General features: G+C 36.8%; 2 protein-coding genes across 2 annotated transcripts; both read right to left on the reverse strand.

The window, feature by feature from the left end:
- Positions 1–4,867: 4,867 nt before the first annotated feature.
- LOC113323885 (plastidial pyruvate kinase 2-like) lies at positions 4,868–10,950 on the reverse strand. The gene is made up of 12 exons (XM_026572233.1): positions 10,537–10,950; positions 9,346–9,633; positions 8,969–9,134; positions 8,283–8,417; positions 8,081–8,191; positions 7,874–7,962; positions 6,817–6,879; positions 6,534–6,709; positions 6,005–6,107; positions 5,747–5,895; positions 5,423–5,531; positions 4,868–5,300 (listed from the first exon to the last, which is right to left on the reverse strand). Exons 1-12 carry the CDS (start codon positions 10,768–10,770, stop codon positions 5,193–5,195), a joined length of 1,731 nt encoding a protein of 576 aa, XP_026428018.1. The 5' UTR covers positions 10,771–10,950; the 3' UTR covers positions 4,868–5,192.
- Positions 10,951–12,198: 1,248 nt separating this feature from the next.
- LOC113321574 lies at positions 12,199–13,968 on the reverse strand. Its single transcript, XM_026569460.1, has 6 exons — positions 13,816–13,968; positions 13,617–13,707; positions 12,912–13,532; positions 12,755–12,809; positions 12,541–12,678; positions 12,199–12,234 (listed from the first exon to the last, which is right to left on the reverse strand). The coding sequence occupies exons 1-3, from the start codon at positions 13,953–13,955 to the stop codon at positions 13,002–13,004; spliced, it is 762 nt and encodes a 253-aa protein (XP_026425245.1). The 5' UTR covers positions 13,956–13,968; the 3' UTR covers positions 12,199–12,234; positions 12,541–12,678; positions 12,755–12,809; positions 12,912–13,001.
- Between the last annotated feature and the right edge of the window lie 3,363 nt (positions 13,969–17,331).

The raw sequence follows: 17,331 nt of genomic DNA on the forward strand, positions 1-17,331 counted from the left end.
TGGAAAACTAGCTTAGGGAATAGCTAGCAGATTACTGCTGAATTTCAAAAAAGTTCTGAAAACGCATACCCACAGATCGTAAGAAAATTTGGGTGTTGAGATGTGAATGAAGTGGAGATTGAAGCATAGTCGAAGAACAAACAAACAAACTAAGTGGTGGCATGAGGTACTATGCAAAAAGTTTTGGCAAGGTTGAAGACCAAACAAAGTTTCTGATTTCTGAGAGTGGCTCAGATGCGTACAAGGCCATGGAAAGTTTAATAGAGGCTGAACTCTTGTTGCGTTCAACGAGGACGTTACTGGGTGGGGAAGGTTTATGATCGGTCCAAACAGTGACGCACAATCATTATGCGTTATTGAGTTTGTAACCTGGCAGATGGAGTTGCACAATCTGACGATGTAGTGCCATGGCTGAGACAAGAAAGGTTACTTGGCACATGCAACATTATGCGATGGTGTTGCATATCCTTATTCAGAGTTAGGCCTGCTCAAGGAAGGAATAAAGGATGAGATGGAAGTCATGGAATGACTTTGGCATGGTCCTAAGCTTTGTCCAAGGCTTGGATTATGAATGTGCAACAATGGCGAGGAAAAACGCTTCATTGGTGATTATTGCTCGCCAAAAGAGATGCATATGAAGCATGAAGTTGAACTAAGCAAGTCAAGACTCAAGTGGAATGGTATTTGGATGTTGGCATCCAAATAAGCTAAATATGCAGTCGGAATGGATGTTGCACAACCATTGCCGAATACTTGGCAGATGCGCAAGCTGAGTATTGCACAACCATTGCCGAAGATTGGCAACGCCAAGTTGCACAGTGCAATGATTGCGGGATTTGAGTTCAAATGTCATTTGCGAGTGTGTGTGCATCACACGCATGCCAAACTGAAGGAACAAGTTAGAGACGGTTGCAAAGGAGTTTTGCAACTGAGTTTGGCATGTCCTAACCGTACAACACAAGTGTGGCGCGATTTCTGAGTGCCAGCACTAAAGTAGCAGTTAAAAAATGAACTGTGGCGGTTAGGGAACTGCCCATGGACAGATGGTTGTTCATGGGGCGTGCAACAAGTTGCATACGGATTTGCCTCGGTTCTTGGAAATATAAGTAGCTAGATAACCCTTGCAGATGAGAGTTGTTCCATAGTTCAAGTGTTGAGGAACCACATTGCAGTAAAGAGTGAATTGTGTGTTACGCTTAGAGAATAAGCTTGCAAGTCCATTGGTTGGACTGATTTTGTAATCTTCCCCTTAAGCTAGTAAAAGAGAGTTTGTTGGCTTACATATTTATCTTAGTTCCTTGTTGATTCGATAATACTCCCTAAGTTATGTGTTGCATAAACATGGTAAGAACCCCTTTGTCGTATGGGCTACATTACTGGTGAAGAGAAAATCTAAGTAAGTCTTATGTTGCATGCTCAAGGTAGAGTTGGTTGTTTGCATAGACGTAAACTTATAAGGCTGAAATACGAGTGGGTGATAAGAGATCACTGAACCACTGTATTGCCAGGATGCGAGAAAAATTTATCAGGGACATTTACAGATGTGACAGCTTGCGTGGCAACTTGTTCAATTAATGTAGTAGTACGTTGTTGGAGCTTAGCTTGTTAGGCTTCCAACTAGTTAATGCAATACTTTAAAAAGAAAAAGTAATTAATTAATTTAATTATAAAAAAAAAAGGAATTCAAAAGGGCGTTGGTGTCCAGTTGGTGGCTAGACTACCAATAAATTCTGTAGAATTGACTCTTTTCTTTATATTAATATATAATTTTATTAATAAATTAATCGAGGATAACTAAGTAATTTATGTATGCTAAGATACCTCTTATCACCCACACTAGTTAGTTCAGTTCTTTTATATGCGCACAATTTTTCTTGTATGTCCCCTAAAGCCGGTGCGACTACGATGTGGTCGGGCCACATACTACAAGTATGTGGCTCTTCTTTAAATGATGACACCTCGTATAAAGTATGAAAAAACTTGAAAAATTATTCTATCACCTAACTGTTACCTTTTTTGCTTTTCTTAACTCCCTACTTTTTCCTCTCTACTTTTTCTCAAAAAGTGGAACTGTTAAAGGGATTTGGAGGGGGCATGTTTTTTAATTAAATAGGTGTCAAGAAAAAAGGTGGGCCGACCCTAAAACAGGGTTCCTACAAAGGGTCCATGAGAGGTGGATAGGAAAAAAAAAACAAAATAAAACGAATATAAAACATAAGTTCAGCCGGAAAATAGCATCCCAACTGAAAACTGCATTTGCCAAGCCCAGTGTTATATCTCTTGAGGTAGCAGCTGCGGGTGCAGTTACATAAGCATGGTTTCAATACTATGAGCAGTTTTCTTCTCGCCTTCAAATAGGCAAAGAACCATTTTTTGGGGACCATGGTTTTTTTGAGGGGACCATGGTTTTATTTTGGGTAAAGACATTGGAAGTAATTCTAGGTCACCCCATATCTAGTTATTTATTTAATACCTAATCTACTCTCCTAATTAATTTAGGTTATGATTAGTAAAATAATTTAGTTAAAAACAATTAGTGAGATTAAATTAAAAGATGGGTTTATTATTAGTTGAGTGAATTATTTGGGTGAACAGGTATGATGCAAACTTAGATAATGTATGTTTAATTGGTAAAAATTCCCCAAAAATGTAAGATTTGGAACTGGATTTTGAACAGTTCGGTTAGTTTATATGAAGACAAGTAACCGAACTCATCTGAAGGTATAGTTCGGTTTCCTTGTGAGGATGAACAAGTAACCGAACTCATCTGAAGGTGCTGTTTGGTTTCCTTGTGAGATGAACAAGTAACCGAACTAGTTTGAAGATGTAGTTCGGTTACTTGATCCAAACACGCAGGTCACCGAACTCCATATCAATGGAAGTTCTGGCATGCAGCGTTATGTTCGGTTGGTTCGCAACTAACCGAACTTTACGTACAAATTAATTTGATATAAGTGTATAAGGTTCGGTTGGATCGCAAACTGCATGCTTCTGCGATCCAACCGAACTCATAGGTCAGAGTTCGGTTCTTACAGTACTAAAAATAATGGGAATAACAGTAAGGTTAGGTTACATAAAAAAAATTCTTTCTATGTTTTTAACTCTACAGTTCGGTTACATGGAGGTTTTAAATGTTTGCGATCGAACCGAACTCATAGGTCAGAGTTCGGTTTTAAGACTAATAAAACTAATGGGAAAAGTGGTAAGGTTCGGTTACATCCTCAAAATTTCTTTCTATTTTTTTAACCCTACAGTTCGGTTACATGGAAATTTTACAATTTCTTTGCGAAACAACCGAACTCTACAATTCGGTAACTAAGTTATGAATCACATAGAACCGAACTGTTCTTCGTGTTCTTCAGTTCAGTGAGTTCGGTTAGGAAACTAGGGCAAATAGAAAACACGTTCTAACCGAACTCAACACTGTAACTACCATTTCAAGCCTATTTTGATGATTTCTATTCAATTGAATCAATGAAAAACAAATTAAAATGAATGGGTTTGTCGATGATGAAACTTTTTATGAATCGATGATGAATCGACGACGAATCGATGATGAAGACGAGTTTGAAATGAAGAAGAAGAAGAAGAATAAGAGAGGAAGAGGAAGACGAGTAGGGAATGAGTAGTTTTTTTTTTTTTTAGTATTAGGGTTAATGTTAATTAGGTTAAGGGCAAATTAGTAAACTTGCTAAGTAGAATTATTGTTAGGACATCCCTTATCATTGTAGGGTAGGTGGACCATGGTCCCCCAAAAATCCATGGTCCCCAAAAAATGGTTCTAGGAAAATATCCTTTTCTTCTCCACCCCATTGCAAGCAGATGAACCGATCGTGGACCTCAAGCAGATGGACCAAGAGTCTTGATAAACTGGTAAAATGGACCTCCAAAGGAGCCATGTTTTTAGGCATACCATTTTATTTCTAGGCATACAAAATGATATGCCTAACTTGGGTGACCTTATAAGGGGTAACCTTATGAGGGTTCAATTACCTATATACCTTTAATACAAAAATCTAAAATCAGTTTTCTAAAAAATCAAAATCAGTTTCCCTTAACGTCTCTTCTTAAATGACGGTTACGGTGTTAGGTTCGGCTCAAAAATGAGTTGTGTTTCTAGCCGAACTGTTTTTCACAAAAGCTTCTGTAAGTGTATATGAACAGTTCGGCATGAAATTTCAAGACGAACCTAGTCACAGATAAAGATGCATCGGGGTTCGGCGTATTCGATTATCATAATATGTCCGAACCTAGCACATTTACGATGTTCGGCTCATACGATTTTCGAAATATAAGCCGAACTAGTAATTACTTTTTTTTCCGGGTTATTCAGGATGTTGTTCGGCTCACTGTGAAACTTTCGTATAAGCCGAACTAGTGTCTAGTAAAAGGGTTGGAATTGAAAACTATAGGTTCGGCGCATGCAGTAAACAGATTCAGTGAGCCGAACTGTTCATCAATTGATAGATTCGGCTCATAGATGTAAGCCGAACCTATTCCAGGTGGGTTCGGCTCATACGATTTTCATTATATAAGCCGAACCATTATAAACAATGGGCAATTTTATCATTATAAAAAAAATTGGTTAAGGGGCTTTCTGATTTTGTTTTTTGACATCCCTTTTTTGTCTTCACTTGGTATGCCTTGAAATTTTTAGGTATACCCAAAATTGTATTTCCTCCAAAGAGCTTGTGCGCATAAACAAGATTTAGAAGTAGATCAATAGTCTCCTCCGGTACAGAACACATTTGACAAACAATATCCCTATGGATTCCACTTCTTGCCAAATTATAAATAGTAAGGATCTTCTTACGGTGAGCAAGGCATCATAATGTTACTATTAGCATATAAGTTAGGTAGCCATCTTTTAAATGAGTCGATTATATCATTTCAGCGAATTTTTGTTTAGACAAAGTTACACAGCCTCTTTTCTTTTATATCAAATTTCAATCATAACATGGATTCTTCTAACAATTATTCAGAGTTGACAATAAAAGCTAAAATCATGGAAAAACTAAATAACTACATAAAAAAGATGAGAGCATTGTAACAGAGGAAAACTCTACTATTGAGGATCTGTCAGCCTATGCACGCCAGAAAGGAAAGCCCACCACATCAAACTTGCTGCTTTGTTATTTGCAAGTAGAAGCAATTATTTGCTTTAGATGTGCCCCTTCTTTTAGATACAGAATCTAAACTTTCCTGACCTGGATGTTGTGAGTTGATTGGAACCGCCAAATTGGTTGCTTGCCGCTTTGAACAAGAGCCACCTCTTCCCCTTCCTTAACCATGCCTTGCTTCTGAGGACAAGAAACAACAAAGTAATTGTTAGACATGCAGTAAGTAATACCTCAACTGGTATATCCAAACTACCTAAACCAGTTACCTGTAATTGGAGAAAGATATAAAATGACCCAGTTACCTGTAACAAAGTTAAAGCATTCTCAAAGGTTTCCTCTGCATCATCCGAGAAGTTCATGTATATGGGACATACCCCCTGATAAAGAGCCAGTCTTTGTCTGACTCTTTCCCTGCACACCCATAGTGGAATCAAGTTTAATAGTATATCCTTAAGAATCCTCAGTTACAGTATATTTGAACAATGTTCAAAAACCATGGACTCTGCAAGACCTCTACCCAATTATAAGATAGCATTAAGTAGAATTACTCTGCAAGAGTGCTACTCAATCAAAAAGAAATAGTGGAAGAGCATCTTTGTGATGGAGAATAAATGCATGAGACTTACTCGTTTGTAAAAGCGAATATAGTGCCAGAGGGTCGATAATGGCTCAATAAAATAGCCATAAAACCACTCCTGGTAAAGACTACGATTGAGGTACCAAGAGTGTTAGACATCATTGTTGCATGATATGCAAACATTTCACTCATATGATTCTGCAGAGTAAAAAATGTAGGTCAATAGCGTCAAAAGAAAGAGTAGAAAAGCCGCATCACATCTAGAGTTCCTCTGACACTGAATAGTTAATTGAACAGTGTAAAGCACCTTGAAGGCCCGTCCAAGATTAGGAGGTGCTTCACTACCAACCATGGTTGCCTCAGTCCTTAAAGAAACAGTATGCATAACCTTGACAGCTTTCAGTGGAAACCTGCACAAGTTTGAAATCTTGCATCGTTACCCCAACTAGAATTATACTACACGAAACAATCAACATGAATAGATTAAAAAAGTTTAGCACGTCAGCAGACAATCAAGCTCGTATATGCAAGTTAACTGTCAAAGATATCTGTACATTTTCCGACTTTCTTCGGACATTGGGAAAACAGATGAGTTGAATCTGGATAAACTGTAGGCTACAGAGCTATCATTTTTTTGTTAGAGTTGAATTTGGATAAACAGTCCCCCTAGTTTACGTTTTAGGCTTACTGTGCAATATATATCTCCACGGGGAGGTAAAATCTAGAGAAAAACTTACCATACTAAACATCAAAACATATGACATTTCTTTGTAAAGATAATCAAATTTTGGGGTTGTTTAGATTATTTGCCACACAGAATAGGAATAAGAACCTACTTTCCATGAGCAGTTTCTCCAGACAACATAACTGCATCAGCTCCCTCACGAACTGCAATCGCAATGTCTGAGACCTCAGCTCGAGTAGGTGTGGGATGAACAATCATGCTTTCCAGCATATTTGTTGCTACAATAACAGCTTTACCCTGGTTACGGCACTGCCTAATAATCTCTTCCTGCATGGAGAAATAGTCTGGCAAATATTAATGTTCTCTCTTTAGTCAACTAGCACTTTTCTTGCAAACCATGATATCATCCATCTTGTACGAGAAATAAAACATACCTGCAATAATGGAACCTCTTCAATTGGGAGCTCAGCCCCAAGATCTCCTCTAGCTACCATAGCCTACAAAGACAAAACCAACTATTAGAATCATGAACACTATCACTATTGAATATTACTAACTTCGAAAGATATTAAAACATTTGTTCTGTCTTACGTCAAAACTAACTTGTCATATGGATATACAGGTTAACTATCACTCGATGATAAGGCTGTTGCAACGCGCAAGACAATATAATATATGTATATTAGACTGCCTTTGTAGGAATGAAACTAGCAACTTCTTCAATATATGAAGCAAAAAAGAATTAGCAATAGTAATTAGGAAATCACCATAAAAAGAAATATGCTAGCATCATTTTGGCATTATAGAGATGTAATAATAACAATGTCAAAATAAAGAAATCCCATGAAGCCATGAAGGTTTTATAAGCGGTGTCAGAGTATATGCTCGAATCCTGTCTGGTTGCTTTAAGTGGTTTCTTTCTGTTCAAGGACAAAACAAAAACTGTTACTATTATGCTTGGATTGCATCAGCGGGTTTGGCCCTGAACTGCAAAACTTTGTCAGCTTCTCCCAGCTGTTTAATATTTTATTAGTATCTTTTTACAGTAATTCCAAAATAACACAATTGTTTACCACAAAGGTGTGTGTATATTTCAAAATAAGATAAGATTATCATGCAATTTATATTCCACAATTCTCTTGAGAGGTGAGACGATCACAATGAACCTAGGGTTGCATCAATCAACGTGACCAAATTTTACGTTGGGATATACAATGAGCATTTGAATACAGTCTTTTGGAGTCCTTTATGCTTCTTAATTCCCAGGAGTGTGAAAAGGGATGATCCAAGAAAGTTTCAAAAAATTGCTGGATTCCACCTTTCATTCACTTTAAATTTATTGCATTACTGAAATATTTCTATAATATGGAAAACTGAAAAAAAAGAAATCAATAAAGAAAACATGCTGCAAAGCTCAAGATGACACATATAATGCCTACGGTTTATTCCACAGTATTGGTATGAAACTCCAGAGGAAGTCACTTCACTCACCCCATCAGATGCAGTGATTATTGAATGAAGATTAGGAATAGAGTCTGCACTTTCAATTTTTACAATCACATGTATATCTGCACCACAGCCTGAAAACATACCAAAAACTCAGTGATTTTAACATTAAAAGGAGGATTCTCATCAAAGGCATCTTAGGTTTGATCACTCAAGCGAATAAACATGAGCGTTAATGTACTCGGACTTTACCTTTTAGATAATCCTTCAATTCATGGACCACTTTTGCATCTTTCACAAAGGAAACCGCATAAAAATCTACTTTGTTGTCAACTCCAAACTTGATATCATCCCAGTCTTTGTCTGCAACAAAGCAATTGAAAAAGGTGTCAGCATTTTCAAAACTACAGGCTTTCACTGAGACATAGCATGGCTTGTTGTATCAAACTTCTACCAGTGATTGATGGTAGCGTAGCACTTTTTCCTCGAACATTCAGATGCCGCCTAGACTTCAGATCTCCACCGTCAACGACTTCACATTTGACCGAGTCTTCTGTCTTGGCATTCACCACAAATGACATCATCCCACCTAATGAAACAAATAAAGCACCACTTAGGGTATGTAATCAGTGTAAAAACTAAAAAATTGTTCATGATTTAGGAGCTGTTATGATGTCAATTGGTCATTGCAGAAGCCTTGGGTTCCAACATAAAATAATGGGATCATTGTACTTTAAAAAGCCTGTTAACAACAGTATATCAGAATACTGTTTATGACCTTTGTGCCTTCTAATCGTAATAATCTCAAGGATTTTAAAGAAGAAGAAAAACGAGATATGTAACAAATCCAATAAAAAACACTGTGTTTGCACTCAAAGAGACACCATCATGTTATATGAGAAACTAAATAAGAATGAACACATGTTCGTATCTATAGGACTAAGGAAATAATGATTTTGCTGGTCATTTGTAAATTTTGGAAATACTCTTCACGCTTCACAAGGATGCTCAAAATTTGAGGTGCACAATAGAAATAAGACTAGATTTCAGGAAATAAGAAAGAATTAGCAGGAAAATTTATAGCATGTTTGTAACTACAGATTATCAAATATATATCCAAGAAAAGGTATTGCTTCGTACCATCAACTAGAAGCATATCACCAACTTCAACATCATTTACAAAATCGTCATAATTTACGCTGACACAAGTTTCAGTGCCAACCCCTCTTTTGATAGTGAATGTAAATTCTTGTCCGCTTGCTAAAGTAATTGGCTTTGGTAAGTCACCACTTCTGACCTCTGGACCCTACTAAGAAAGAAAACAAACATTTAAAGTTACAGGGACATTGATCAAGTCAGCGAGGTTACGGAATAGTATACCATGAAATAGAATTTTTAACTCGTAAAACTGTTCACCTGTAATTAGCTACGCCAACTTACATATTGAAGTTTATGGCGAGCGGAAAAAACCCAAATCAGTTAATAACACATTTGAATGAGTGAGTAAGAAAACCTGCCTTGGTGTCTAACATGATCGCAATGACATTGTCTTTGGATTGTGCATTATATTCTTTAACTAAATCTATAACTTTTTGATGTGAGGCATGATCTCCATGAGACATATTCATGCGAGCAACATTCATACCGGCCTCAGCTAGCTTCCATATCATTTCTCGGGTATCTGTGGATGGACCAATAGTGCAGACAATCTTTGTCTTACGTTTCACTGTTGGTTGCGACCAAATGCCTACTGCTGTGTCCCCAAGCTGCTGCATATTCCTAAGCTGTTGAAATTCCTGATCTCTCTGTTCAGCAAGGAACAAGATAGAGTGTAGTGAGGGTGATATAATATAGCAAAACCCCTGATTCATTTAGAATAAATAAGATTCCTAAGTAGATAATGTGGGTATCTTATATTTCGAGAAAGATATACTCACACAGGCACATCAATTTACCAAGCACTATCCTTTCCCAAGTTTGCTAATCAGTATGATAAACCTGATACTAAATAATGTCCACACTTCGATTCTAAAAACAAAATGCAATTCCATATACCGTTACATCCTTATGACATCCTCTTTTAACATTGTCTATGAAATATGAATATGTCACAATTATTGCCAGAAATTAATGTTTAAAAGCAACCAATATAACAGTGTGATTGTGTAACGATATATGACCTTTCTCGTTATAACAGCTTCAAAGAACAAGAACAAAGTTGGAGCCCATCTAACAAACAGATATAATGGATATTACAGCCGTTATAATGGGCTGTTATCATGTTACAGAGACAGTTATAAAAGTTTTCCCCGAAAACACAGCCAAAACAACAACCATTTTATCCACACAACATTTGGACACTCTCGTTCACTGTTACATTTCACAACAAAATGCCCATTGCAGGCAGTTTTTGTGATGTGTAACGGATTGGCAAGCCATAGCTAGTATAGTAGTGTGAACACCATCCTCATGAGAAGTGCCAACATGCAGCTCCCTAAAAGAGTTGCACGCTGCATCACCCTTAACTATAAGGGGTGTTGTACCATGCATGTAAGCATTTCCAGAAAATTAACTTTAGATATTATTAGTTTATTACCGAAAAATAAAATGAAAACAAAATTTTCTTTCTAAATTAACGAAGATTAAACACATTACTTAATTAAGTAAGTAAGATTTAATTAGATCTTTAATGATAAGGAAGAACTTACAGCATTGACTGGAGCATCTTCAGGCGATACAGGAAGAACTTGAGTATCCAATTTAGAACTTCTTTTAGCTGCCATCACACGAATTCCTCCACGGTTATTCCAATGGATTGTTCTGCCAGTACCAATTTTTTTAAGTTGTTTTTCCAATGGATTGTTTTGGATAGATCCAGATGAAGAATTAGGGCATAAAAATGAACCATCTACACATCTAGTTGCTACTACCACCTGTGCCATTGTAACTAAATGAGAGATTTCAGAAGAACTCAAACACAGAAATGAGATTTCAGAAAAAACTTAAACAGAGAAACCGCCGCTAAAATTTGGCGAGAGCAAATTGTTAGTTTAAAAGGAGATGAGCCTTGAGCCTTGTTTGTATCGAGAAGAAGAAAACAAGATTGTCTCTGACTTCACTCTCTTTTTTCAGCTCAACTATAAAAGCTTTCTTTCTTCCTTTTTGTTTTTTTCTCTCCTGGTTTGTATCGAGCGAGTCGAAACCCGGTACTTTAACCGATTGAATTATTCAAAATGATAGGAGTTGGGCTGGGTGCATAGGCGTCGACGAAAAAGCCCATAGGTTAGGTTCATGGGTAAGCAGTCTTGGAGATTACCATGGAAGGGTGTTTTTAGGCATACCCATTAATTTCTAGGCATACCAAGTGAAGACAAAAAAGGATGTTAAATAATCAAATCAGAAAGCCCCTTAACCAAATTTTTTTATAATGACAAATATGCCCTTTATGTGTTAGTGTTAATAATCTGGATTAGTGATTAAAATTTTTGTTTAGTGATTAAGATAATTTTCAGAATTATAAGGTTGTTTAGATGAAAAAATTTGGGGGAAAAAAAATCAAAGTTTTGGTTAAGAAGGAGAGAAAGAGAAGGAGAAAGTGAGAAAATTTTAATTCTTGATTCAATGGAGTAGGAGGGTCATAATTCATATAAAAAACCTAGGAAAATTCATATCAACTACAACAATGATTCCCAAATGGCTGATTTCTTAGATTATGAGAATGATTTTACACAAACTCAAACTCAAACTCAAGAACAAACTCAAGTTGGTGATTTTTATGAGCCAAATCCATATGATGAAGACATTGATGAGGAACCCAATGCTTCTAGTACACAGGTACACTTCTATACTATGCTTAATCTCACTTTTATAGCTCGAAATTATCAAAAGTTTGGATTTTTGCTTGGGTCGGCGAAACAGGTTGAGGTTCGGCTCACATATATGAGCCGAATCTACCAATTGATGAATAGTTCGGCTCACTGAATCTGTTTACTGCATGCGCCGAACCTATAATTTTCAATTCCAAACCTTTTGTTAAACACTAGTTCGGCTTATATGAAAGTTTCACAGTAAGCCGAACAACATCCTGAATAACCCGGAAAAAAATAAGGGCTTTTAAATAAAGTAACCACCTTTTTGAACCATATTTAAGAAACTGGCCGTTTTTTTGAATCTTTATATAAACTGGCCGATATTGACATTTTCCATCCCGTTTTTTTCAAAAAACGGATTTAGGTAGTTAACTGGCTATGTGGCAGTTAACCTGCTAGGTAAAAGACGACTTAACCCTCGTCTGAGTTCGTAACCAAACCAGAATCGAGTCAACTCGGTGACTCACTGCAACGGTCGGATTTGTAACGGTTGGATTTGTAACGGTCAGATTCAGCTTCATTCATATAAATTAGGCCCTGCAGAGAAGAACCATAGTATTTGTCATACTCAACATATTAAAAAAATAAAAATAAATAAGACATGAGCCAAAATGAAGTAAACTCTCCAGGCATCAGTAGCAGCAGCAGCAGCAAGGTAAGATTAAGATTAAAACAACCCCTAATTTCATGTTCTATCTGTGCACAGGGAATTCATGATCCAAAGGTATGTCCTTGGATTTATTCCAGGTGCAAATATATACCATGTAATGGTATAAGGAAACTATTGTGTTCAAAAGCAAAAGAAACAAACGGAAAAATGTTTTTGAAGTGTTCAATTCCAACCTGTCAGTACTTTCAATGGTTTGACGATGCCATCGATCCTGTCAAATGCAAGATGGTGAAATTACCAGTAGAGAATGGTTGTTACGCTTGCGGAGAATCTGGTCATTGCTTCAAAAACTGCCCACTGCAAAATCAAACCTGCAACAAAGATCACTGCAAATCAAAGATGGAGATGAAATTTTGCAAGAATGAACACAACAAGAACATAGCATACCTCACTTGTACAGATTGTGACGGTTTTAAATGGGTCTCAGATGAAGTCTTCATTGCTGCAAAAAAACAGAATTATGCATTCAAGTATACAACTTAATGTTATATGTAAGGAACTCAACAATCTGAAAATGTAACCTGCAAATGTACTAATAAACAACCTGCCACTTTTGATTCAGCATTAATTCAAGTCTACAAAAGAAAAAAATATTGTCTTCTTAAACACAAAAAATCAGAAAACGGATCTCAAATCATTTCTTCTTAGCCTTTCCATTTCCCCTTCCCTTTCCTTGTTTTATATTCTGAGATACAGATCCAATGCCAAAGAAGTTCTGATAAAGGTTATTTATTGTAGAGGGTGGAGTAGAAGATGGTGCTATAGATGGCAGACTCATAGGTGTTGTGGAAGCTGGAGTAGAAGATGGTGTTGCCAAAGGCTGACTGCCAGGCCCTGTAAAACATTCACCAACAAATGATGCCGTTCTCTTCTTCTTGTTTGACTTAGCTGCACCCCTAACTCCGGTGGTCTGACTTGGCTCTATGTTGCTGAAGGTGAAGCTTTGTGCATCACATTCAGTCCTTTGCCTCTTTGCAGTTGGATTAGATCCCACTTCACCACCAGCACATGTTCTTTTGTTGTGGTTAGTAACATTTCCACATTTCCCACACCTCCTTTTTGTCTTCTCAACACGAGGTTCATCATAACTTCTTACCCTCTTGCTCTTGGGTCTTCCTGGTTTCCTACTGTGAGGAGGGTTCAAGATCTTCTTGTTCATGTTTGGCTGCAAGAACAAATGCCACTTATATTATATGTAGTTGAGAATATAAATAGGGCATATAGTTACAAATTTAAGAAGAAAAAGTACCTGGACCCATTCACTTTTATCATCTAGTGGTGCAAAAGTTGGTGCATATGTGGCCTTATAGTTCTCCACTGAATAGTAATCACTGCAGTACCTGCTCAAGCAGAGTATGTAAAGGTTAGTGCTAGATACATTTAAGGCCTAGAAATTGCATAAATAAGTTCTGAGACAAGGTACAGATTTAAAAAAAGAGAAATCTTACTTTCTCCATTGTGGCCTTATGCTATGCAATGCACTCACTGCATGCATACAGGGGAACCCCCTCAACTGCCACTGCAAACAAGAGCAAGTCTTGGCAAGTATGTTCACTGTGAACACAGAATTCTTTGGACTAGTCACCATATATAACTCTCCAGCCACACACAGGGTCAACACCATAGTCAGTCACAAATTCCAACATTTTCTTAATCAATGTAACAGCAGTAGGAACCAAATTACCATCTACCCATGATGCAGATTCAGTCCTCCTATTGTACCATGTACCCATCACTAAGTTAGCATACATTATTCCTATCATTATAATTGGTTTATTTCTCATCTTGTTGATCATATTGTTAAAAGACTCTGAAAAATTGTTGTTCATATGTTCACAACAGTGAATAGGGTTAAAAAAGGCCCTGGACCATGTAGCAGGATCTTCTCTACTGAGATAAGCACCAGCTGCAGCACTCTGTTTCACAATATTGTCAAAATGTTCCTGCACAGCCAATCAAAAACTAGCTAACTTGACTGTCAAACAGTGCATAAAACCAATAACAAAGAACTGTTGTGAACTGTCAAACCTGAAAATGCTTTTCTTTGTATGCTTTTGCTGCATTCCATAAAGAACTGTATAATTCAAGACCCTTGTAATCCTTCTTGAAATTTTTGTATAAATGTCTGCATTTTAACACATTGCAATTAACATAAGGCTTTATCTGATCTGACAAACAAAAGAAACAAGAAACAAAGTTAGACAAGAAAGTTACCTCCAACAGTATCTGTGGTGATGGCCAGGGAACACTATACCAACAGCTTCCAATAAACCTTTTTGCCTATCTGAAATGAAAGCCACTTTCACTGGATGTGCTAATATTGCATCCTTCAAATGCTTCAAAAAAATGATCCAATTTTCCTTTGTTTCAGCTCTGCATACCATAATTCCTAACATTACTAACCCATTCTGTCCATCAAGTGCAGTTGCAGCCATCAATACTCCCCCATATTCCCCTGTTAGATGGCAGGCATCAAGCCCTATAACTCCCCTGCATGCTTTTCGCCAACCCCTCATTGCAGGTTCAAATGAGAGTGTCATGCTTTCAAAGGTGTTATTCACTGTGTCAAAAGTGAACTTAGCAACAGACCCATCATTGCATTTTAAACATCTTGCAGAATGCTGGTACTTCATTGTAACTTTCTTTATAGTTCCCATATAATGACTCTAAAACTAGATTCCTAGCCTTCCATGCACACTGATATGGTATATTTACTCTCTTTTCAGCTAAGAAGTCTTCCTTGATTTTATAAGGGTCTGGAACAACTTTTTTAGGCTTATTATTCATCTGATCAAGAACAAAATCCTTTACAAAATGAGGATCAGCAGATCTATTCCTATTTTGGGGATCCCCTTCACACTTATGTTCCAAATTCACTTTCCTAAGAACAAAAGTCTTCTCACCCTCTTTCTTGCTAGCATACACAAACCAAGGACAATCATGTTCTGTTTTAAACCTAGACTCAGCCTTAATTCTAGAGGGAGCACTTCTATCCAAAATAAATTGACACTTATTAAGAACACAATAACCCCTGAGATGTTTCTTAAATGCTTCCTTATTTGCAAATCTAGTTTTTACCTCCATTTTGCTAGGATCTACTGGAGTAAAAACTTCTTCTTCAGGGAAAAGATCTACATCATGCTCACCCTTCATGTACTGACCAAAATCATCATCAAATTCATCCATGTAAGCAGGTCTTTCATCCATATCCTTACCTGCACATTCAAGATCAACATCAGTACCATATAATAAGTTACAAATTATAATAAATGAAATCAGTTAGAAATGAAATATACCTTTTTCTTTGCCTTCTTTTTCTCCTTCTCCTTCTTCTTCTTCTTCTTCTTCTTCTTCTTCTTTCTCTTCTTGTTCTTCTTCATCTGACCCATACTCAATGTCTTCATCACTGTCATATACTGGAGAAGCTTCTGGATTCTCAATTGGGTGACATTCATCTTCTTTGGTGTTTTCCAGCTGAATATTGTCCACATCTTCAACAAACTTAACTTCATTTGTAACTTTTGACTGACTGCAACCACTGCTACTAGCCTGAGAATGTTTAGACATGGGCACATCCATGAAACTCAGATTTCTTGATGCACCTTCAGCTGATTTATCCACATTATTTAGCCTTGGGGATCTTCTAGGCGTGGTTCCCTTACTAACTGTCTTCTTCTTTGGTGTAGTCTTTGGAGTCCCAAACACTGTGTCTTTCATCCCCATCCACAAACATATACATCCATCCTCATTTACAAAAGAATCCTCCCAAAAATTATCAAAATCATCATTGTTTAACAATGGCAATGGCAGACATTCTTCCTTAAACCAATATAAATTAAACTTCTCTTTAACATCCATAGACAAACCCTTATACACCATATACTTAAGTGTCATCAACTCTGTTTCATCTCTATGGCAATCAGGAAATACCAAAGTCTCATTCTTTGGCTCCGCATATACACTGATATTCCTAAATTTGAACTGACTACAACACAAATGAAACAAAATCAGATATAAACCTTATATCTCCCAGGAAAACTATAATCAACCAATCAATCACGAAAATTACACCATAATTAAACAAATAACATCTGAATTTCAATTAAACCCGAATTACAAATGGGGAAAAACAGAAAACCCCGAATAAATCCCACACTAAACCTATGATAACCCAATGAAAACCTAATTAAGAAATATTACTTAAAATAAAACACCCAATCACGAAAATTAAACCCCAATTAAACAATAAAAATTTGGTTTCAAATAAACCCTAATTACAAAGGAAAAAAAAAACAGAAACCCTAAAAATCAATCGATCAATTAAATCAATTAACTATCAATACAATGATTTTCATCATATATTAAGTCACGGGTTTCGTTAATCTTACCTTGATTCAGACAGTTTCAATCCCGGTTTGTACCTCATCTTCACTGTATCACCACTATCTCTGAATCCCTAAATATCTAGAACTTTTCTTCCAAATACACTCTGGTCTTTCACTAACATCTATGTCTTCAACAAAAACAACTTTAATAACATCAGTTTTCTTTTTCTTTTCAAACAGCTTCAATACCTAACCCTAGTTTCAGAACTGGGAGAAGAGAACGAGGGAGAAGAGAGGACGAAATAGAAAGTGTGGTGAGAGATTACACCACACGCGTCTTTAAATGGGCAAGAGCACAGTCGTAAATTCTCGTACCGAGTTTGACTTATTCAACGCAGCTGACAGATCTGGTGGACCCAGGTGTCAACTCTAACGGAAAGGCCAGTTTCTAAAAGAATTTAAAATCTTGGTCGGTTTATTAATTATATGGTTTGAAGCATGACACTAGTTCGGCTTATATTTCGAAAATCGTATGAGCGGAACCCCTATGCATCTCTATTTGTGACTAGGTTCGGCTTAAAATTTCATGAAATGTCATGCCGAACCGTTCATATACACTTACAGGAAGCTTTTGTGAAG

Source organism: Papaver somniferum, chromosome 11, assembly GCF_003573695.1.
Source record: "Papaver somniferum cultivar HN1 chromosome 11, ASM357369v1, whole genome shotgun sequence".
In the NCBI taxonomy this organism is placed as follows: domain Eukaryota; kingdom Viridiplantae; phylum Streptophyta; class Magnoliopsida; order Ranunculales; family Papaveraceae; genus Papaver; species Papaver somniferum.